Genomic DNA, 23,498 nt, shown 5'->3' with positions numbered 1-23,498 from the left:
CCAACACGTTCAACCCAAGCCCAATCCTTCGCTGGGTGAGCAAGTGACAGCGACAGCTTTGGGGATTGTGAGCCGGGAATCCCCTGGGCTCTATCCCTCCCCATCACACCCAAAGCAATCTGGTGGGTGCCCTCAGTACCACCGAGTAAGCAGGGAGGCGGTGATGTTCCAAAGGACAGGAGCAAAGCACCGCAGAAAGAAAACCAGGGCAGGCCAGTCCCATGGGAGCAGAGTTATACCCAGCAGAAGGAAAAAAATCAGACCGGCTGGAGCTCTGGCTGAAGACAAACAGGTGCTGGTGGGCTGACCGGGCAGTGGAGGAGCAGAATCAGCTGCGGCCCAGACCGCAATGCAGCTGACGCGGTGCACCGGACCTCTGAACAGGGCGAGTTCTTAGTGCTTGCCCTTATGGTTCTAGTTGACCCCCTCTCTCCCTATGCCCTCTGCTCCCATCCACTTTCCTTCACCCCCTTTGCATGGCCTGGCAGCCCTTTATGTCACGCACACACTACACAAAACCCTGCAGAGCAACACAAGCCAAACTTCAACAGCGCGTTGTCAGGTGTAAGTGTTGCCACCTTGCAGCCCAACACCCTCTACAGTGCGCTCTGGGCAGGCAAGCCACAAGCGGAGACTGTATAACCACAAGGCATCCTATTGATGCCGGCGGGGTGCTGCTCAGGCAACGTGGCTGCAGGCGTTAGGTATCTGGGGCAGGGATCGGGTCTGTAAAGCACCATGTGCAATACGGCTCCGGAGCAGCAGCAATAACCACAGGATGGGACTGGAGGCTAAATGATCAGACACTTATCCTGATAAGTGCTCTGCATGAGCTACAAGATATTACCACCCACACTTTCTTGACACAAGAGGCGACAAAGCCCTACAAATTAAGCGAGGGGTATTAGCATTTAAAGGCTGCTGCCTACAGCCAAGGAGCCGGGGGCACTAGTCCCATCAGCAGGACTGCTCGCAGGGTACAAAATAACTTTACAGAAACGTTGCCAGTTGTGGTTGCAAACTGCCCCGTGTAGTGTGGGAAGCAAGCTCAGGGAAGCTGAGAGAAACAGAGACACAGGCCACATGGGAGTGGTCTGAAGGGGAGGTGGGGAGAAACTAAAAAAGGACAAATGGTCACACATGAGACAGAGGTTTACAATTCTTACTGTTTTAAATAACGAAATGTGTACAACACGCTGGGAACACCGAGCATCAGTCTGGAGCATCCCCTTCCGACAGGGTCACTCATGCACAGGGAGCAGAGTTTAGAGTGGAAACACAGGAAAAAAAGTAACTCAGAGTTCTCATGAACTGTTCTTGTGCGGCTCCGCCCAGTCCCAGACATGCAGGGAGCCATCACTTGCTGCTGATAACAATGTTCTCGGCTTCCAGGGATGCCAAACATGAGCTGTGACCAGGGGAAAATCCCCGCCACCCTCCGTGCCACTGAAGAGATGTCCTTTGTGACTAAACAGTGGCTCTGCTTCCACGCCAGAGACAGGCCAGCCCTGCGTGTCATAGATGTCAATGGTCCCATGGAAGCCTGTGTTAAAAGAATACAAGAAGAACACAGACTATAGAAACAGCCGCCTGTTCAGCTGAGCATAGATCCCTAACTGCCTGCTTTACGTGCACTGCGAGTTCCACTAACACTGAGCTCCTGTTCCCAGACTCCTCTTGTGCAGGGTAAGTGAGACTGAACAGGCTACAGTCCTGGTACCAGGAACCAGGTATTTATCCACAGCTGTAAGGAACACAATGCAGGCTCAGGTGACCTAAGAATTCATTCACCTACATTCGTACCATCCCAGAGGAGACAAAACCTCATGTTCTTAGGACACAGGGTATCCTGAATCGGTATATATGTCCACGGATGGCACTGGGGCACAGATAGCCTTTACCAACAGCTTCCACGCAGTTCCCAGTGTGAATTTGTGTTTTAAGTAGAAGAGGAAACTAGCTCTTTGCACACATCTGGGTAGCAACTATTCACTTAGGGTGTGTCTAGACTACAGGGTTTTGTCGACAAAAGTGGACTTTGTTGACAAAGCTATACCTGCGTATACACTACCGCCGAGTTCTGTCGACATAACATGGACAGAACTCATCAGTTTTGTTGACGGCGGTAAACCTCATTCTATGAGGAATAACGCCTTTTGTCAACAGAGTTGTCGACAGAAGGCGTTATTGCATCTACACTGTCCTTTGCATCTACACTCTCATGTTGACAAAGCGGCTTGCTTTGTCGACAGAACTGGATGTAGTCTAGACACTTTTTGTCGACAGAAGCTTTGTCGACAGTATCTGTCGACAAAGCCTCTGTCAACAAAAGCCTGTAGTCTAGACATACCCTTATACTGCAGCACAGAATCATAGTATAGGACTGGAATGAAACTCAACCAGTCACCTAGTACCATCCCTTCACTCCAAGCAGGAGTCAGTAACAACTAGACCATCTCCGACAGGCGTTTATCCAACCTGCTCTTTAAAACTTCCAATGATGGAAATTCCTCAGCATCCTTAGGCAATTTATTCCAGTATTTCATAATAGCAACCTAAACTGTCCTCCCTTGTGCCCTATCCTCAGAGATTAAGGAGAACAATTTTTCCCTCTCACCTTCATGTAACAATTTTTTCCTACTTGAAAACTGTTTACCATTAGAGTTCTGCCCAGATACAAAATTTGTATCCGCATCCGTATCTGCAAAAATGAGCTGTGGATATCTGCACTGACAGACGCAGATGCGGATACCCGTGGATATAAACGGATATCTGCAAATTCCAGAAGACTGGAAAAGGGCAAATACAGTGCCTGTCTATGAAAAGAGAAATAAGGACAACCCAGGAAATTACAGACCAGTCAGTTTTATTTCTGTGCCAGGAAAGATAATGGAGCAAATAATGAATCCATTTGAAAACAAATGGAAGATAATAGTCAGCATATACTTGTCAAACCAAACCATGTCAAACCTACCTGAGAGCTTTCTTTGACTTGGTAGCAAGCCTTATGGATAAGGGGGAGGCGGTAGATGTAGCGTATCTACATTTTAGTAAGGCTTTTGATTCAGACTCTCATGACCTCATTAACAAACTAGGGAAATGCAACCTTGATAGCTCTACTATAAGGAGGGTGCATAACTGGCTGGATAACTGTCCCCAAGAATAGACATGAATAGTTCACAATACTGATGGAAGGGCAAAATGAGCAGAGTTCCATAGGGATTAGTTCTGGATCTGGTTCTATTCAATATCTTAATCAACAATATAGATAATGGCATAAAGAATATGCTTATAAAATGTGCTGATGAGGGTTTGCAAGTACTTTGGATGATTATAATTCAAAATGATCTGGACAGACTGGAGAAATGGTCTGAGGTAAACAGGATGAAGTTCAATAAGGACAAATGCCAAGTACTCCGCTTAAGAAGGACCAATCAGTTGCACACACACAGAATGGGAAGTGACTGCCTAGGAAAGAGTACTGAGGGAAGGGATCTAGGGGTCATAGTGGATCCAAAGATAAATATGAGTCAACAGTGTGACACTGTGGCAGTAAAAGGCAACATCATTTTGGGATATATTAGCAGGAGTGTTGTGAGCAAGACACGGGAAGTCATTCTTCCGGGCTACTCTGCGCTGATTAGGCCTCAAGTGGAGTACAGGTTGGTGCTCTGCCCGGCACCCTCGGGACCTCAGTGGTCTTGAACCACGGAGTTTGCTGGAACAGAGGAGTCCAAGGCTTCCTACCCAGCTGTAGACTCTGCTCCCAGCTGGGGCTGCGCTCCCTGCCTGCCTGCCTCCAACCCCCACACTCTACCACCAGCCCTGGCTGGGGCTGCGTCTCCCACTGCTCCAGCCCTGGACAGGGGCTTGTCCTGCTCCCTCCAGTCCAGGCCAGGGCTGCACCCTCATGGTGCCGGCACTGACTGCATGCCCAGCTGCCTCCTGCCGCCAGCCCAGCTGCCTCCTGCTGCCAGCTCTGGCCAGGGCTGTGTCCCCTCCCTCCACGCCGGCCCCAACCAAGGCTGTGCTTCTGACCACATCAGCCCCACTACCTCCAGCCAAGGCTGGGGCTATGCTCCTTGCTATCAGCTCTGGCCAGGGCTGCGCTCCCCACCGGCAGCCCAACCCAGGCTGTGCTACTGAACCTGGCCAGCTGGGTCTCTCTGGTCCAGCAATATCCGTGGCCCAGATGCTGCTGGACCAGACACTCCGAGATTTTAGAGGCCAGACTGTACTGTGTCCAGTTCTGGATGCCACAGTTCAGGAAAGACGTGGACAAACTGAAGTCCTGAGAAGAGCAACAAAAATGATTAAAGGTCTAGAAAACATGACCTATGAAAAAAGACTGAAAGAATTGGATTTGTTTAGTCTAGAAAAGGAAAGAGAGAAAATGCTAACAGTTTTCAAGTACCTAATTGTTACAAAGAGGAGGGAGAAAAAAAATTTTCTTCTTAGCCTCTGACAGGACAAAACCAATGGACTTAAATTGCAGCAAGGGAGGTTTAGGTTGGATATTAGGAAAAACTTCCTAACTGTCAAGGTGGTTAAACACTGGAATAAATTGCCCAGGGAGGTTGTGGAATCTCCATCTCTGGAGATATTTAAGAGGTTAGACAGACATCCGTCAGGGAAGGTCTAAAAATGGTGTTTGGTCCTGCCATGAATGCAGGGAATTGGACTTGAGCTGTTGAGGTCCTTCGCAGCCCTACGATTCTATGAAATTGATTGCTTAATTCTTCTCTGTCGTATATTTCTGGGTACTGAAGTTAAGCCGACTGGTCCGTAATTACCTGCATGGAGTGCTGACGGATTCTGCTACAATGCACAGGAGCAATCTGTGATGGGAGACCTCAGATGAGTTCGGAGCATTGACGGATATGTGGAATAAGAGGCCTTTGCTAGATCGCATAGAGCCTGATTTTCAGTAACTGGAGACCCAACTTGCACTTATGCATTTGCTCAAGCCCTAACCGCATACACGCACACCAGCGCTCAGCATGTGCACAAAAGCAGGAGCAGGCCTCGGGCTGCATCAGAGTCAGGTTCCTACTGCATGTGACTACTTGGAGGAAGCTGCCCCCACTTCCCACCTTGTCCCAGGCACCGTGCCCAACCCCACCCTGCTGTAACTCTACTGAAATCCACGGAGTTATACCAGGGCTGAGTTGGGTCCATTGAGTGTTGTTATTTAGCTCTCAGGGAAATGGAACACGCAGCATCCCAATGGACCAGCAGCCACATAATCTCACTCCATAAGCCACATCCTAAAGCAAGGCATCATGGGTACGCTGATTGCCACGGGACCAGGCTTTCAGTTCAGAAAACCAGAGCTGAAAACACACGGCAAACAATCCCCTCCTCTGGAGTTACCTGAAACGGCGAGGTGCCCGTCCAGAGCAGGCGCCCAGGAGACGCACAGGAACTCCGCGCGTGGGCTGGCTGCAGAAACCTTGCACTTGGCCGATTTCAGAGGCGTTGGGATGTTTCTCAAGTCCGTTAGCATGAGCTGCCCTCCTGACGAGAGTCGGGCCACGGTGGGTGCATTCGCACCACAGCCCGGCAGGACGCCCATGCACCATTGCTCCCCACCGAGTGCTAAAGGAATGGATGCATCACCCAGGGGACTCTGTGGCTGCCGAACATCTGCCAGGCACAGCTGGCCCTTCACGCAGCAGGCCAGCAAAGTATGACAGTCCAGGAATGCCAGGCCGCTGATCTCATCGCTGCTACGAGAGGCTAAAAGAGGAGGAAGAGAAACTCAGACTCTGCAGGCTGCTCAGCTACAGCTGCTAGGCTCAGAAACTGCAGGGTAACAAACATACCAAGCGGGGGAGTGAAACTTTACGTGGAAGCAGACTTCAGCCTTCTCCAGGGAAGCTGCTTCAGAAAGAGGAAGGCTCAGCTTTCAGGCAGGACTAGCAGCAGTGAGCTAGAAAACGCCCCAGGTGTCTTATGGGACAGTGGTGGTGGGGAGGGGGGCCGGAATGATTTTCGCAGGGGGGAGGGGCCTCTTCAAGAACTTTGATACATGGTCACAGGCTGGTTCCAGGTTCCCTGGAAGGGGTGGGGCTTCAGGTTGGAGCAGCTCGGCTGTGCGTCACCCTCCCCCCAACCCCTGCTCTGTGGAGATGGGGTACAGAGGCTGGAGGACACACTCAGACTTAAACACTTCCCCCCTCCCCCTGCTACTCTGCACAGCTGGCAGGAGAATCCTGGGAGCAGCTGGGCTGCAGGATGGAGCAAGGTGGGGGGCAGCCAAACACACACGGCCAGCTGTAAATCTGCCCTTCTGCTCATCAGCTGGATGGGCTGGAGAGAAATGCTTGGCGGGCCAGATCTCGCTCTTGGGCCTGGATTTTGCCCACCCCTGTGGTACAGTCTCATATTTTTAAGGAGAATGTTCTGCTCTCACTGGGTGAAATTAATCCTTGGGCAAAAGACTTGCACAGATGAATCTACTCCAACACAAGGGTTGCTCCATACGCAAATCTCCCCCACCACACCAAACTGCATACAAGCCCCACTGCTATACTCTCAGCCTTGCTACTAAGAGTTTCGCTACTGAAAGAAAAGCAGCAGCATAGAACCCTAACATGCCAGCTATTTTTGCTATAGACCTGTACTTCCCAATGCCCCCTCAGGATAACCCCTCCCAGCTGCTAACCCTCTGTAAACCAGTCCCAGTGACTGACACCTGGATTCTTACTAGCTGGGTGAATACAAGTGTTGTCCCTCAAGTGTCGGATTTGTTGGGATTGTTCCAATTGCATTTAACAGAGTGACCGTCAACAGAACGGCAGCTGGCTGGGAAATTGCAGAGGGATCACGTTTGGGAGAGCACGACAAGATAAAGTAACTAAAAAGGGTTCAGAAGAGTTCATGAGTGGTGTGGAGAGGGCCGATAAAGAAAAGTTATTTATTAGTTCCCTAAATAGAAGAACTAGAGGACACCAAATGAAATTAATGGGGAGTACGTTTAAAACTAATAAAAGAAAGTTCTTCTTCACACAGCGTGTAGTCAACCTGTGGAACTCCTTGCCAGAGGAGGCTGTGAAGGCTAGGACTATAATAGAGTTTAAAGAGAAGCTAGATAATTTCATGGAGGTTAGGTCCATAAAAGGCTATTAGCCAGGGGATAAAATGGTGTCCTTGGCCTCTGTTTGTCAGAGGCTGGAGAGGGATGGCAGGAGACAAATCGCTCGATCATTGTCTTCGGTCCACCCTCTCTGGGGCACCTGGTGCTGGCCACTGTCGGCAGACAGGATACTGGGCTAGATGGACCTTTGGTCTGACCCAGTACGGCCGTTCTTATGAGCACAATGAACAAACCCTAATTCTGCACTGCTGGGGGAGGAAAGGCACGCATGGGGAGACATTCCCGATGAGCTCCCCGCAGGCGAGTAACAGAGCACCACTTGCTAAGTGTGCTGCCTTAAGAGAGATTACGTAGACCCGTCTGCTGAGTAAAGCAGGATCAGTCGGACAGGACTGAGAAACCAGATCCTGGAATGTGGAATTTTTCAGACCCTGGACAGAGTTAGGGTACAATGTACAGAAGGGGCTAAGATTCACCGACTGACAGGGAGATTTACGTTCCTAAACCACTAGAGCCCCAGTGCAGCCACGTTCTAAAGTGCCAACAGGCAAGTCATTCTAAGTGAGTGCTGCACTGGGGGACCACTTATACTGTGTGTGTTCTTACGTCACTGTGCCAACAGAGCTTGACCAACCAGGAGAAGTTGTGTCACTCTGAACAGGGGAATAACGATGCTGAAAAAGGTGGAGGATTTAGGAGGAGGCAGACAGGCACCAGGCTGTGCTCAAAAAAGGGGAGTTTTTAGTATAATTTCCTAGATCAGGGTTAAGGAGTACAAGTTCACCACCTTATGGTTATAGCTGGATTCATAGCGTTGCAACCCCCAACCTTTCTCCCGGCTAGAGGAGGATGCCAAAGCTATGTCCTGCTGCAACATGGGGTCAACATACGAAAAAGGCCGAGGCTAAAATGTTTGTAAGTGCCAAAAGGAATCAAGTGCCTACATCTTGTTGGCTTGCACTGGGGTTTAGGTGGTTTTGAAAACGTTTCCCTGAACCGCACTGGTTTAAAGAGCATGCAGCTTAGCTAGACTAGTATGAAATCTTCCCTCCCATCCCCCTCTTTATAAATGTCAACAAGACGTGGTTTTTCTTTAAATACCTGCTGCGTAGATGGTTTTCTTTGATTCAATCTCTGTCACTTGGAGATTGTTGACTCTTGAGCCATGAAGGACACAAGGGGCTCTAGCGAAGATGGTTGCAATTTTAGCCCAAGGTTTCTTGCTGTCATTTCCCGCAGGGATGGTACTTACGGATTTAATAACATCTATTTAAAGAGACATGCATTGAGCTGTAACAGCACAAGAACCAAGTGACTCACCTTTGTTAAGTGTTTTGTGAAGCTGAATTACAAGTCAACCCACAATTGATATTTTAAATTCTTTTCTAAGGGCAAAAACACTCTTCACGGCAGTAGAGTGGGTCTGATAAAATGGTCTATTTAGACATTTAGAAAACCTAGGATACAAAAGCTTTAAACAAGTTGCTTGTTTTCATTAAACAACAGAATAAATAAAATAATTGAAATAAATATTTAATGTGCTTCTTCCATAGACTTCACAGTGCCAGGATGGGTAGACGTGGTGTCCCTAGCCTCTGTCAGAGGGTGGAAAAGGATAACAGGAGAGGGATCACTTGATGATCCTCTGTTTCTGTTTACTTCCTCTGGGGCATCTGGCATTGGAAGACAGGATACTGGGCTAGATGGACCCTGGTCCCTCCCAGTATGGCCATTCTTATGCTTCACAAAGTGAGGAAACGCCAGGAACCCCCCAACTTGGCAGGGAGGGAAACTGAGGCACAGCGCTGTGATGTGATTTGCTGTATATCAAAGGGTCAGTGCGCAGAGCCCTTGGTCATACTGCTAAAAGCTGCTGCTTAGGCGTCATGCCAGTGAGGTGAATGGGACAACTGTGGGTGCAAGCACTCACATGGGACCAGAAGATCCCAGCTGTCCTAACTCCCAGTGTAACTGGGCTGGGCTGCTGGCCTCAGGACAGCACATGGACTCGTACTTCCGGTAAACATCTCCGAGGCCACCTTCAGGCCAGGCCTTCAGCCACGTGGTGACTAACACTGAGTGAAGATCCCCTGCATGCAGCCAGAGCAATGGGCTCCAGGGCCGGTCAAAGGACCTGAACTGTACAAGCGGAAGCCTCCCTCCAGCGCAGGGCTCAGGTGTGGGCTGAGAACGTTCGCACAGCTGGCAAGCGAAGGCTTCTCCACATCACAATTCCACTCTGGACACGCAGGCCGAAGTTTCCAGCCACTAGTGATCCTGGGGGCTCAATCTGAGACACCTTAGCGAGCCTGGTTCTCAGAGACGCTGTTCACTTGCCCTTCGGGGGGTGGGGGGGGTCTCAGCTTGGGCCCCCATAAGGCCCAGCCATTTTGGACAGTGTAGGTCACAGAGTCTTTTTTTGTGCTCCATCATTCCCGGGCGCTTCAACAAGGGGCATTAAGACTCTGCCCTCCCCCTGCACCTTCCAAGTGCTCCACCCCCACAAGGGGATGAATTAACATGACCCTGACACAGGGAAGCTCTAGAACTCTGGAGCAAGCTGTCAATGGTGCCTGATAGATCACCTGGGATGCAGGAGTCAGCAGCAGACTGTCGAGCTACCAGCCCACTCCTGTGGCACAGCTGCCCCACCACGCACTCACCCGTGTCCTCTGCTGCCAGCTGCCAAATCTGCAGGGAACCGTCTGGCGGGCCACTTGTTACCAGCAAGCTGTGAAAAGAAGGAAGCCAGATGCAAGCGCGCCAGGAAGGGGCCTTTGGCCTCGGGACTGGCACATGCCGGTGAGGACAAGCGTGTCTGTTCCCTCCGTTTCCTCCCGCCACACTTGGGGCGCTGGCTGAGTTTCTCCCATCCCGCAGCTGGGGCAGGATGGACACACTTGTGGCAACAAGCTATGCTCGTGCTGCCTGTGATGGGGGGGCTCACAGGAGCCTGTTCTTGCCTCCCCTCTCCTCCAGCCCCGGTTGTCACAGCAGCCCCAGGGCGGAGCCACTGCTTTGGTGTGTTTGCAGCACAAAGCAAGACTGAGAACGATGTCAGCAAATGCTAAGGATGGGAGGCTAGCAGAGGGGTGTGTACCTGCGTGGGGGGGGGGGGAACCCACTGAAGAAGTGGGGCGGCTCAGCGGGAAGGAACAGGTAAGAGAATTTGGCTGTTTGCATGGCCCCTAGCGTTCTCCTGGGCAAGGACGCGCTGGACCTAGGGAGGTGAGAGTCCAAGGCAGAGCCGATGGTGCCAGTTGCTTGAGTCCTTGGAGCACCATTGGGACCAGAGAGACACCCTGGGCTGCTCTGCATTTTCATTCCTGCCCTGCTTTAACACCAGCAACGGACTCTCAGCCTAGAACAACGGAGGGGGCAAAGCACTGGAAAGCTTCCAGGGAACGATCTGCGGGAGTTGGGGGGGTGGCTGTTTGCAGGAACTTTCCCCCCTGCCTGCTAAAAATTCCCCCACCAGGGACAACTGCCCCCATAGAGCTGTCAGTGGTTTCCCACCACAAGGGGGCGCTGCTTCCTTGCTACAGCTGCTCCCTTCCGGAGACTCTCAGCTGCAGGAGGGGAGGAGCCAGCTGCCCCATGCTCCCTGTCCACACCAGCTCGAGCACTTCTGTACTGGGGTGGCAAGGGGAGGAGACCTCTTGGGGGGTGAGAGACCTAAGACCCCCCTCCCGGGCAAGGCCCTGCAGAGACGCCCCAGAGGGAGGGCCGCAGGAGAAAGAGAAAGGAGCGAACCAGTGGAGTGCACAGCGGCACATCCACACGGGCCCAAGGAGATGCCACAGGCAGGACTGCCCACAGCAGAGGGCCAAAGGGGCAACTGAGCAGGGGCCCGGCTGACTTAAAAAGGCCCCAGGTAGGGATCTCCCTGCTGCTTTTAAATCGTGGTAGTGGCAGTGCCTGTGCATGGTGCATCAACTGTCCTGCTGACGCCCCTGGTCCAACTGCACTGTGCCCATGTGGTGACACCACGCAGGGCCAGCAGCAGCTTCGTGCGGTACCCAGAGCCGGTAAAAAGGGCCACTGCTCCGCCAGAGACCCAGGTAGCATGGCCGGCTGAGGGAGGCTAGCTCCCAGCCTCACATCTTCCCTCAAGGCCCTCCTCCCACCTGGCCTGGGGCCCGGCATTTCTGGGCCTGTCCCAGGGGGGAAGACAAGAGGGGCAACATCACAGCAGAAGAGAGCAAGGGTGGGGGAGGGGAGGAATAGTAGCCAACTGGGGCAACAGCCAGAGAAAGCAAAAGGGGAACCTGGGATGGCATGAAGTGAGAAGGAAGGAGACAAAGTCCTTTCCACACGGAGAGTTTCTCACACATTCCTGCTCTACTGACTTCCCTTGGCAGGTCTGCATGTTGGAGGGGCTCTCTAGAGCCCTTCACTTTCATTTTGCTGGCCAGCTTCGCTAAAAGCTCACAAGTCTTATTAGGTAGGGGGAGTTTTTACTGAACAAAACAAATGAGGAAGTTACTCACCTTGGTGCAGTAATGACAGTTCTACGAGATGTGTGTCCCCGTGGGTGCTCCACTGTTGGTGTTGGGTCATCCCAGCGCCGCAGATTAGAGTTTTCATGAGCATTAGTCAGACGGACCGTGCATGCGCTTTGTGCCATTCGCGCACTTTTCATCCCTCGCGCAGTCTGGCTCCCGCCAGTTCCTCAAGTCCGCCCCAGTATCTGGAAAATATAAGAAGAGAATCCGAAGCGGGGAGGAGGGCGGGTAGTGGAGCGCCCACGGGGACACACATCTTGAAGAACCGTTGTTACCGCACCAAGGTGAGTAACTTCCTCGTCTTCTTGGAGTGATGTCCCGGTGGGGTGCTCTACTGTTGGTGAACGTATAGCAGTACCCAGTCTAAGTGGTAGGTGGGCCTCGGATTTACGGAGGTCAATAGGACCATGGAGGCCACGATAGTGTTTTCTACTTAAGTCTGCGAGATTGCACAGTGCTTCATAAAAGTGTCATTGGTGGACCATGTAGCCACTCTGCAGATGTCCTTGAGGGGAACCTCATGGAGAAAAGCCGTAGAAGTCGCCACTGCTCTTGTCGAGTGTGCTCTAGGTGTTTGAGGAAGTGGTTTATTCCTTAAAGTATAGCACTGTGTAATGCAGGAGACTATGAGTTTGGAAATGCGTTGTGATGACAAAGGGTGCCCCTTAGTACGCTCTATTGTAGAAATGAGTAGACGATCAGATTTCAGGAAAGATGGAGTTCTGTCTATGTAGAATGCAAGAGCTCTGTGTATGCCAAGTAAATGGAATATTGTGTGTCTTGTTGTTGAATGTGGTTTAGGGTAGAACGAAGGGAGTACGATTGGTTCATTTACATGGAAGTCCGAACATACTTTAGCAATGAAGGAAGGATGAGAATGTAGTATTATGTTGTCTCTGTTAAAAATGGTATACGGTAGAACCACCAGTAAGGCTGCTAGCTCGCTCACTCTGCGGGCAGAAGTGATTGCCAATAGAAAGACTACCTTTAGTGTCATCGACTGTGGACAGGTAGCTAGAGGTTCAAAGGGTGCACGGGTAAGAGTGTCCAGCACCAGTTCCAAATTCCACGATGGTGGTGGTACACTGCGTGGTGGGAATAGGTTGGAAAGACCTTTTATGAATCTCCTTGTGATTGGGTGTGCAAAGATTGACCACCCTTCTACTGGTTGATGAAAGGCAGTGATGGCCGAGCGATGTACTTTTAAAGAGGCAAGAGCTAATCCAGCGTCCTTGAGGGACAATATGTAATCTAAAATTTTATGTAAAGGCGCTATGGCTGGGTCTAAATTCTTATTAGAACACCAGGAAAGGAATCTACACCACTTTTGGAGGTAAGTGGTGTGGGTAGATAGTTTCCTGCTGTGCAAAAGAACCTCTTCTACCTGGTCAGAACCTTGTAGTTCTTCTTGGTAGAACCAACAATGAGCCAAGCTGTTAGGCGCAGGAGATGTGGCTGTGGGTGGAGTAAGGTTCCTCTGTTCTGAGTTAGGAGATCGTGATGGATCGGAAGGTGGTAGGGAGGCTGAGGAGACATCAGAAACAGATAAGGAAACCATAACTGTCGTGCCCAAAATGGTGCTAGGAGAATAACTGTCACTTTGTCTCTGGTGATCTTCTCTAGCACGTTGGGAATGAGTGGAATAGGAGGAAATGCATATAAGAAGGGGCCTTTCCAATTGAGGAGAAAGGTGCCTCCTAGAGATCCTGGTCCGGTGCCAGCTCTGGAACAGTAATGACAACATTTCTTGTTTCTTTAGGAAGCGAATAGGTCTATTTTTGGGAGACCCCACTTTGAAAGATGGATTGGAGGACCCAAGGATGCAGCTCCCCACTCGTGGTCTGGGACAGTGTGTCTACTAAGAGTGTCTGCTGTTATGTGGTTTAATCCTGGTAAGTATGAAGCAACGAGGGTGATTTTGGTTCGTATGCACCAGTTCCATAATCTGACTGTTTCAGTGCATAGAATATTGGATTGGGCACTTCGCTGGCAATTTATATAGTACATTGTTGATATATTGTCAGTCAATACTCTGATATTTTTGTGGTGAATGTGTGTAATGAAATGCTTGCATGCATTGAAAACAGCTCTGAGTTCTAATAAATTGATATGTAAAGTGGTCTCTTGTGCGGTCCATCATCCTTGTATTGACATGGCATTCATGTGGGGCTCCAACAAGGGACGCATTGGTAGTTGGGTGTACAGAAGGTTGGTCTCGAAGAAATGGTACACCTGCTAGAAGACTGCAAGGATCGGTCCACCATACCAGAGATTTTAAGACGGGGAGGGGAGAGGAGGAGAGGGGAAGGGAGGGGAAACCAGTCTGTACACTTGTTGCTTGTGGTGGGCATAAACTGCTGAAGACATCGAAAGTGCAAGCAGACGTAGTCGATCACATAGGTTTTAGAGGCCATGTGACCCATAAGTTGAAGACAGTAAGTATGGGAACTGTGGGGCTGGCGGTAAGATTAGCAACAAGGTCCTGGATTGCTTGAAACTTTTGCCTCAGAAGGTATGCCTTTGCTGATAAAGAATCTAATTGAGCACCTATGAACTCTAGAGTTTGTGTAGGTTGTAGAGTTGACTTCTGTGTATTGAGTATGAAGCCCAAAAGTTCAGATGTTTGCTTGGTTATTGCTACCATTCGATGAGTCTCTACTTCCGACGGGCCTTTTACCAATTGTCTAGATAACGAAAGATAATGATAGCCTGTTGTGGCCTACCTTCGCAGACAACAGCCAGCATCTTTGAAAATACTCTGGGTGCAGAAGAAAGGCCGAATGGCAGCACTTGATATTTGTAATGATCTGTTCCCACCATGAAACGCAGGAATCGTCTGTGTGCAGGGTGAATAGTATGTGAGAATAGGCATCCTGCAGGTCAAGGGCTGCAAACTGTCTCTCTTCTTTAACACAGGTATTATTGAAGCTAGGATAACCATTTTGAATCATTTTCAAAGATACCGATTCAATCTGCGGAGGCCTAAGATAGGCCTCCATCCTTTTTGGGGTGAGAAAGTAATGGGAGTAGAACCCCTTGCCTTTGAAGCCTTCAGGGACCATTTCCACTGCTCCGAGGTTGAGCAGTGGCGGCACCTCCTGTTTTAGCAGATCTTTGTGAAAAGGGTCCCTGAAGAGGGCCGGGGAGGGTGGGGAAATGGGATAGCGTACCCTGATATTATTTTGAGGACCCAACGGTCCGATGTGATGGCAGGAAAGCAATGACGGAAAGGCCTCAGACAGTGGTGAAAGGCTGGGGTGGAATATGGTATTTTGCATGAGATGGGGAGATTTTGCAGACCCTTGACCAACAGGTCAAACCTGTTACTTGTTGGCCTGGTTGCTGGTATTATAGGTGCTCTGTGGATGACTCTTCAGGGCGTTGTTTGTTCCTTGAATGATCAAAAGTGCGTTGTTGATCTCTGGAGCACAAGAACACCCGGTGTTTTTTATATGGGATATATCGTTTACGGCGGTATGGAGGAGTATACATCCCAAGTCTACGCAATGCTGTTCTGGATTTCTTGCTGGAATGCAACACATCGTCAGTCTTTTCAGCAAATAGCTTTTGCCTGTCGAAAGGAAGATCTATAACTTTCAATTGTAGCTCACGAGGGACTCCTGCAGATTGTAGCCAGGAGGCTCTCCTCATAACCACTGATGTTGCAATTGCTCTGGCTGCTGTGTCCGCTATATCAAGCGCTATTTGGAGGGCCGTCCTGGAGGAAGCATAACCCTCCTGAACGATGGATTTTAATATGGATCTCTTGGAGTCTGGCAAGTGTTCCATCAGGGAGGTAAGCTTTGTGTAGTTGTCGAAGTTATGATTGGACAGTAACGCTGCGTAGTTGGCTATACGTAAAAGTAAGGTGGAGGAAGAGTAAAGCTTTCTCCCAAACAAGTCCAAACGTTTGTTGTCTTTCTCCACAGTGTTCTTATATTGCGGAAGTTTAGACCTGTAACGGGCAGCGTCAACAACTAATGAATTCGGTCGAGGGTGGAAAAATAAAAAGTCAGCTCCCTCTGGAGGGACAAAGTATCTCTTGTCAGCGCGTTTATTGGTAGGTGGCACTGAAGCTGGAGTCTGCCAGATTTCATCAGCGAGCTCCATAATAGCCTCGTCTATGGGTATTGCGATTTTCTCCCGTTGAGAAGACTGAAGATTTTTGAAAAGACGGTGTTGTTTCTCTGGTACTTCGGTTAATGGAATGTCCTGAGATGTAGCCACCCTCTTAAAGAGCTCCTGAAACTGCTTCAGGTCGTCAGGAGGAGAGTAGTCATCAGGTATAACCGCTTCATCAGGGGATGATGATGACTGATCGGTTGATGAGACGTCTGGTGAGTGTTCCTCAACTTCGGATAGTTGATCTTCCTCCAGTACCGAGTGGTGAGCCGTAGAAGGAGAGTTGGGAGGTGTGACTGCTATTTGCTGACTATGTGAAGGTTGAGGAAAAACTGAAGGATCATGAGAAGTCGGGTGACTGTGGCAACAAGGATAACCATAATTAGAGCGATGATAGTGATGACGAGTTGAGGCATGTCGAGAATAATATGGGCAATATGTTGGGCTGGGTCGCCTGTGGTGAGACCACACTGGAGAAACATATCGAGATGAGTGACCGCTCCTGTAGCGCATATGATGATGTACTGGGAGGTGTGGAGAATGTGGTGAACCTCTTGAAGAGGGAGGAGGAGACTGAGCAGCATATCTTGTATAAGGGCACGGTGACAGATGACACCTAGACCTATGGTGTCTGGTTTGGTTACGTGGAGTGTGACTCCTGTTGTTCCTGGTTAACTGAGGGGAATACGGAGAAGGTGGAGCAGAGGATGGTGCCAGCGAGGAAGTCAACGGTTCCGGACTCATTTGCCTCATTGAACCAGATTTATAAGGTGCTTTCTTTGGCACCGGAGGGCTGGATGGGACATATGGTGCCAATAATGCCTGTGCAGATGTATGTGTCGAGGTCGCCCATGCCGAGGTCATCGGCACACATGTGGGCGGTGCTGACATGGAGGATGCCGACCTTGTTGGTACCGTGATGGCTGATGCAGTCGCCGGCAGTGCTGAGCGGCGGGCCGTTGAGACTGTTGACTGCAGCACTGTAGGTCTTTGCCAGGGTTGTGGCTCTGACAGCAACTTATGCTTGGATGTCACAGGACCAGACGTGCCAGGCTTGTCACCCACGCTTACTCGGGCGGATGGTAGAGAACAGGCTGGTGAAGCTCTTTTTCGAGAAGGAGCCGGCTGAAGAGAAACAGCTTTTCTTTTCTCAGCCCTAAGAGATCACGGAGTGGAGACAAGAATGAGAAAGCTCCGCAGGTTGAAGCGCTTTGTCAAATAGGAACATTTTTAGCCTCATCTCTTTGTCCTTACGTGCCCTACCAGTTGGTCTGCCACAATGGATGGATTGCTGAGGCACTTAATACAATCGGCATGGCCGTCTGATGTGGGCATCGCGTCACGGTATGCAGCGCACTTCTTAAAGCCAGGAGAGCCCGGCATAGCTATTTATATAACTAACGAAGATAAAGAACTTTTTTTTCAAACTGCGAACTATAACTAATAACTCTATAAGAATTCTAACTACAACTAACTATTAAAACTAAAACAAGATTCTGTTCTACTCCTGACAGGGTTTGTTTGAGGAGAGGAGGCTCGCTCAGTTTGCCACCACAGGCGGCAAAGAAGGAACTGGCGGGAGCCACACCGCGCAAGAGATTAAAAGGGCATGAAGCGCGGTCAGGCTGACTACTGCTCCTAAAAACTCCGATCTGCAGTGCAGGGACAACCCAACACCAACGGTGGAGCACCCATGGGGACATCACTCAAAGAAGAACCTACATATCCTTCAAATAGGAGCCAGAAAGTCCCCGTCCACATACCTGGTGTCTGGTACATGCTGTAGGCTGTACACAGGGCGATCGGAAAATCCACCCTGTTCCACCTTGAAATCTCTCTCGGGACACAAACCCTAAAAAGCAGAAGCAGACATGCTATTCTTTAGCACATGCTGGTCAGTTCAACATTTCTTCATTCTTTCTAGGTAACAGGGCAATAGGTCAAGGTCTGGAATGGCTGGCATCCTCAGTTACGGTTAATACTGTAGATTTATGCAGTTGCTTTGGGATCCCTTGGGATGAAAAGAACTCTGAAAAACTGATATCCAGGGAGTGTTTCCTCATCCAGCTCTGGGGAGGAGCCCAGCATATAATCATTGCACAGTTTGAGACAAGAGCTGAGGAATATTACAACTGCAAAGGGATCACCACAGCTGGGGTGTGGCCAGACACCCGGGTTTAACATTCTTGCTAAATAAGACATTGGAGGTTCCAAGGCATTTCTTACTAGCAGACATGACTTTGGATTTACAACTCTCACGCTGGGGCACAGGCCACCCAGAAAGCAAGCACCATTCTCTGCAGCACCAGGGAGGACGGCTATTTAAGTGCTAACCTAGTTTGTTTCCACTGTGCTTGGGAGATCAGCTAAGAGCACAGCACAAGCTGGGACAGGGGCTACCAATCAAGGTTCCCTCTAAGCTGTGCAGCAGCGCAGCTGCTTAATGAGCCCTCTCCCCAAGGCAGGATCAATCCCAACCGAGCAGAGATGCTCAAATGAAGACAGATAGCAATTTGGCAACATGACTCAGTGTGCAGAGAAGCGAAAGGATGCAGCATGAGCTAAAAAAGCAAAACCTCACATCCCCTCCAAATTACTTGAAAACTATGGAATATCCAGCTGTTAAGAAGGCGATCCTGTCCTAATACTACCTGCCATCACCAGATACAGAAACAGATCTCAAGATGGTTAACGTAATCTCAAGTTTGAGAGCATCTGGCAAGAAGTCACTGGGGTTCTAAAATCCCCATTTCTTTATTGTTTTGTCTTTATGAACTTGGTAAGCCCTACAGATAAACCATAGAGAAATGGGAACCATAGAGATTTCACGTGGGTGACCTGAATTTCTCAAATTGGGGGTCCTGACCCAAAAGGGAGTTGCATGGGGATGACAAGGTTATTTTCGGAGGCTCTTGGTATTACCACCCTTATTTCTGTGCTGCCTTCAGAGCTGGACAGCTGGAGAGTATAGGTTGTGATGTTGGCCGGGTGCCCAGTTCTGAAGGCAGTGCCCCACCAGCATCGAAGAAGGGTGGCAATACCATTCTCATGTTGCCCTTACCTCTGTGCTGCTGCTTTCAGCGCTGGATGGCCAGAGAGTGGTGACTGCTGATTAAAGGTCCAACTCTGCAGGCAGCAGCACAGAATGAAGAGTGGTAACACCATACCGTGCTATCTTTACTTCTGTGCTGCTGCTGGCAGTAGCTCTGCCTTCAGTCCTAAGATCCCAGACAGCAGCTGTTGCTGCTCTCCAGCTGCCTGGCTCTGAAGGCAATACTGCTGCCGCCAATGATACAGACATACTGGTAGAAATACCACAACCCTCATACAATAACCTGGTGACCCCCACACAACTCTTTTTTGGGTCAGGGCCCCATCAACCACACCACCATAAAATTTCAGATTTAAATAGCTGAAATCTTGAAATTTACCATTTTTAAAATCGTATGACTATGAAATTGCCAAAATGGACTATGAATTTAGTAGGACCCTATTCATCTGTACGGTTCTTTGATTTTTTTCCCTGTCTGTTACATAGCTAACTGCTAACTGTAAATCAATTAAGGTGGTGGGGTATGACTGGTTAAAGAATTATCTTACAATATGCTCAGATTGGCTACAGAATCATGTAGTAACATTTTAGTGAAATGACTGGTTAAGGGATAGGTAAGTAGGACTCAAGTGTCACTATATAAATGGGGATCCAAAAAGGAGACCTGCAGAAAGAACAGACGAATAAGGAGGAAAGACCTAGAACAGTGGTCCCCAACGTGGTGCCTGCAGGTGCCATGGCGCCCGCCGGGACATTTCTGTGCACCCACCGAGTGATCGGGGCCGGTCCCGCCCCAGGGCGCGCGGCACAGGGGCGGCGCCAGCTCCGGTTACGCAGCACATGGTCAGCCCCGACCCTGGGCACGCGGCGTATGGGCGGCCCCGCCCATGGGTGCGTGGCACAGGAGCGGCGCTGGCCCCAGGCATGTGGTGTATGGGCAGCCTCACCCCTGGGCGTGCGGCACAGGAGTGGCACGGCTGCAGGAATGTGGCGCCAGCACCGGGCACGTGGCGTATGGGTGGCCCCGTCCCAGGGCGCCCAGCCCATAAGTGGCCCTGCCCCCGGGCGCCCAGCAGCCCCAAAAGGTTGGGGACCACTGACCTAGAAGATCTCACCTCTAAGACACAGCCTAAGATCAGGGCTGCTAAGAATCCTCTGCATGCCCAGGATATGCAGTAATGAGAATCCAGATGAGACTGATCTTGTCTGGCCAGCAGGGAAAGTCTGCCGGCATGATCAGGGTTGGGGAGCATGGCACTGTATGCTTAGTATGTATGTTCTGTTTGGGAATTGCTAATATAGAGAGGATAAGGATATTACTGCGTAAGGCTCTTTCAGCAGTAAAAGGTCACGCAAGCATGAAAAGAGGACACCCTGAGCCCTAGGAACTAGGAAAGGCTGGAGAGGGTTCCTAAATCAAGTGGATTACACTTCAAATCCTGGGAACTTAGTAAAGGCGGATGTCCTAGGGTGTCTAATATAATTTGGGTGGGTAACAGTACTGGACACACTCAAAGTGTGGGTTGTATTCCCTAATCTGTCACTTGCCTGGAAGATAATGAATCTGATGTCTGATGTAGAGTGTTTTGAGATCTACAGAGTAAAGTGCTTAGAAGAGAGAGAAATTCTTATTCTGCATGAGGTTCTGCATGCAGGGAGTCTGCAGGACTGGGCACTTAGAGGTATTCTGTTCACCAAGCCACTTCTTTCTCCTCATTCAAATCCCTCCTTTCCTCCCATCCCTATGACAAGTTAGTCTGCGCTCAACTCCCCTCCTCAAACTATACTCACACTGAAACATGAAGGCACATCCATGCCTTCACTGACTGATCTCAATATAGTTCTTGGTCTACCTTTTGTATCTAACCAGGTCACATCTACCTGCAGCCTGAAAGTTCTCCAGCAGGTGGACCCTGTTTTTTTTGCCAGTTTCTGTAGAACACCTGCTGGCTGCACACATTTGGGGGCAGTAACGAAAGTGAAACAAATATCCCACTGAGCCACCATTACCTGCTTCTCTTTCACACACAGTTTTTGAGGTAACAAGAGCTGGAGAATTTCATTTCTTCTGGCGTTTTCATATCCTGCGACACAGACACCTAGAGTTACAAAATAAACCATGAGATGAGTGCAGGATGAGTCCTCTCCTCCGCTGGGAATGATCCTCTAACAGGGAATTTAAGTATCAGGGTTGTCAGCTATACTGTGGGAAATCTGTCTCAAACCATGATGTGCTGCCACGGGATCAATTTACCCCTCTCCTCCACATCGGCAGGAGATTCACCTTTCTAACCCGTTTTCCCCTTCACCTGGTGTTTCCTTCTCCAAAAAAATTCTGTCTCATTTTAGTCTCCATAAGGTCACACCACTATCTCAGCTACCAGCACAAAGTATCTGCCAACTAAATTCACTAGGTGTGTCCCCCATTAGTGTCTCTCAGCTAATCCTGCCGAAGTGCTACATGAATGAGCACAGGCGGTGAAACCTGACAGCAATGTAGGAGAAACACCATCATGCAGCAGCATCTCCAATCCCTCACAGCAGCTAAGGACTGAACTTGTATTTAGCAATCTGTATGTAAAGTAGAATGAGTTTAACAAAGAGGCCACTGAGGCCTAATCTACACTACCACAGGCCATCGATCTAAATTACACAATTTGAGCTACATAAATAATGTAGCTGACATTGATGTACTTAGATCTTCTTACCATGGTATCGTCACAGCGATAAATTGGCAGCTGACGCTCTCCTGTCATCTCCACCTACGCTTGTAATTCTGGTGGAGTACTGGAATTGACAGAAGAATGCTCAGCAGTCAATTTATCACAGAGATCTCAAAGTCCCGGCCTGCAGTCCTTTTGCATCCTGAGAATCTCCCCAATCCGGCCCGTGGAAACTTTTAAAAAAAGTTTTTCCATCCAGCCAGCACGGCTCCATGTGGGCTGGTGGCGAGAAGCAGCCAGGTAGCAGGTGGGGACTCACCAGAGATTATAGCAGCATCCAGGCCCAGCATCCAGGCCCCCAGCACCTTCATACTCCCAGCCAGAGAGAGCAAACTAAAAAGTCTATTTTGCAAGAGCATTCTCAGTCTTAGTGGGTACATAATTCTGAACCCTCCTTCCACCATGACTGACAGCATTTACAGCATGCTTCAGGAAGATCCATGTGTGACAGGTCAGAAACACAGCTATTATCACTGACATGACTACACACCCAACTATCCTCATATCCTACAGGCTCTTTTTTGTTAACAGGCCTATGTACAGGCCCAATCAGAGGCTGTCCTATTACACAGAAAGAGGTCACATTGGCCCTCCTGCCGCAGGTTACATTCTGCTCCAAAGGAGACTTCGCTGCAGCCCTTGCTGGCCTCACTTCCCTGGTGACAGCTTTGCTGTGTCAGTGAAGCCTCCCTGCTCCTGGGAAGGTTTTATAATGGAGATTGCCTATCTCCTAGAACTGGAAGGGACCTTGAAAGGTCATCGAGTCCAGTCCCCTGCCTTCACAGCAGGACCAAGTACCATCCCTGACAAATTTTTGCCCCAAATCCCTAAATGGCCTCCGCAAGGATTGAACTCACAACCCTGGCTTTAGCAGGCCAATGCTCAAACCACTGAGCTACCCTCATATGCTTCAGCTCTTTCCAGCCTCACTCCCAGGGAGCCAGCTTCACTGCGGATGCTGCAGTGGCTTTACATAGCGGCTTTACACTGCAGACCCCACAGGCCATGGAACTGCATGGTTACGTTTTTAATGAGTTTTTACATCCCTACGAAGAACACAGCGGCTCCTAACTCTGCCCAGCAAACACGAGCGAAAGGACTCACTTTTCTCTCCTATCCACTCAATGACTCTTGTGGGCTCTTGCAGCTCGAACACATGCAAATCCTGGTAGCTGGAAGCGGTGAAAACAGCATCAGAAGAGCAGCAAGGGAACAGTTTGCAGCCTGGGGGCGCTGAAAGCCACGGAACCAAATCTGTGAACCCTGCGCCTCACGGAAACCGCTGCCAGCCAGAGGGCGCACCCCCCCCCCCCCAGGACCCCGCATCACAACAGCCCTGCCCGGGGCAAGCCCTCCCGCGTGAGAGGCGCCCACCCCACAGCGCCGGGCCCGTCCCCGCGCTCGGTGCCGCGCGCTGGCAGCAGGGTCACGGGCCCCCTGTGCGGCGGGGGAAACTGAGGCACGGAGCGAGGCAGCGACTCGAAGCCCCCCAGGCAGGTGCCTGCGCGGCTGGGGGCGGGGCCGGCCGGGATCTCGCGGGGGGGGGGGAGGGGCTCTCACAGCCGCAGGGACTCCAGCAGCCAGTCGTCCTCACAGTCCGCCATTACGACGTCAGCGCGCCACGACCAAGGCGGTCACATGACCTCCTCCCACATGACGTAACGGAGCGCGACCGCACTTCCGGCTGCCAGGACTCCTCCCCCAGTGACGCTGCTCCTCCCTCTCCCCTTCCGCGCGGCGCTTGCTGGGCAGCCTCTAGCTCGGCCGCCTGGCGCTGCACGCGCTTCCGTCTGTTTCTGCGCATGCGTGTCTACCGCTCTGGCGCCTCACCCTGTGTGGCGGGAATCTCCTGGGCACGCGGGAGCGGGCGGGGCTGCCCTCGTGCCGAGGAGGATGTGCGGGAGGGCGGCTCCTAGCGGGCAACACTGCGCAGGGTCTCCACCTGGCTCCCTTCCTGTGCGCATGCGCGCCCGTGGCCCGTCCAGCCCCGGCCTGGC

The 23,498-nt window shown here is 50.5% G+C and overlaps 1 protein-coding gene across 5 annotated transcripts; it reads right to left on the bottom strand.

The window, feature by feature from the left end:
• Positions 1 to 1,152: 1,152 nt before the first annotated feature.
• On the bottom strand, positions 1,153 to 23,218 carry WDR73 (WD repeat domain 73). 5 transcript variants are annotated; one of them, XM_075919613.1, is made up of 8 exons: positions 23,062 to 23,207; positions 22,606 to 22,673; positions 20,789 to 20,877; positions 17,490 to 17,578; positions 9,685 to 9,830; positions 8,201 to 8,365; positions 5,374 to 5,739; positions 1,153 to 1,543 (listed from the first exon to the last, which is right to left on the bottom strand). In XM_075919613.1, the coding sequence occupies exons 1-8, from the start codon at positions 23,103 to 23,105 to the stop codon at positions 1,305 to 1,307; spliced, it is 1,206 nt and encodes a 401-aa protein (XP_075775728.1). In that variant the 5' UTR covers positions 23,106 to 23,207; the 3' UTR covers positions 1,153 to 1,304. The 5 variants fall into 5 exon arrangements, with proteins under 5 accessions (XP_075775728.1, XP_075775729.1, XP_075775730.1 ...); XM_075919614.1 differs by having other exon boundaries at positions 9,763 to 9,830; positions 23,062 to 23,204; XM_075919615.1 differs by lacking the exons at positions 17,490 to 17,578; positions 20,789 to 20,877; positions 22,606 to 22,673; positions 23,062 to 23,207 and adding an exon at positions 11,590 to 14,957.
• Between the last annotated feature and the right edge of the window lie 280 nt (positions 23,219 to 23,498).

This window comes from Pelodiscus sinensis, chromosome 1 (genome assembly GCF_049634645.1).
Source record: "Pelodiscus sinensis isolate JC-2024 chromosome 1, ASM4963464v1, whole genome shotgun sequence".
In the NCBI taxonomy this organism is placed as follows: domain Eukaryota; kingdom Metazoa; phylum Chordata; order Testudines; family Trionychidae; genus Pelodiscus; species Pelodiscus sinensis.
Note: the sequence above shows the minus strand (reverse complement) of the source record. Positions and strands in the feature narration are given on the sequence as shown.

What these genes read in the sequence shown, in the direction of transcription:
- WDR73 (XM_075919612.1), bottom strand. Translation starts at nt 23,105, where the DNA reads ATGGCGGACTGTGAGGACGACTGGCTGCTGGAGTCCCTGCGGCT. An exon ending in TGAGTGGATAGGAGAGAAAA is followed by an intron (nt 20,878 to 22,605) that starts GTGAGTCCTTTC and finishes TTGTAACTCTAG; the next exon opens with GTGTCTGTGTCGCAGGATAT. An exon ending in CAGCATGTACCAGACACCAG is followed by an intron (nt 16,883 to 17,489) that starts GTATGTGGACGG and finishes GTGATCTCTTAG; the next exon opens with GGCTGAGAAAAGAAAAGCTG.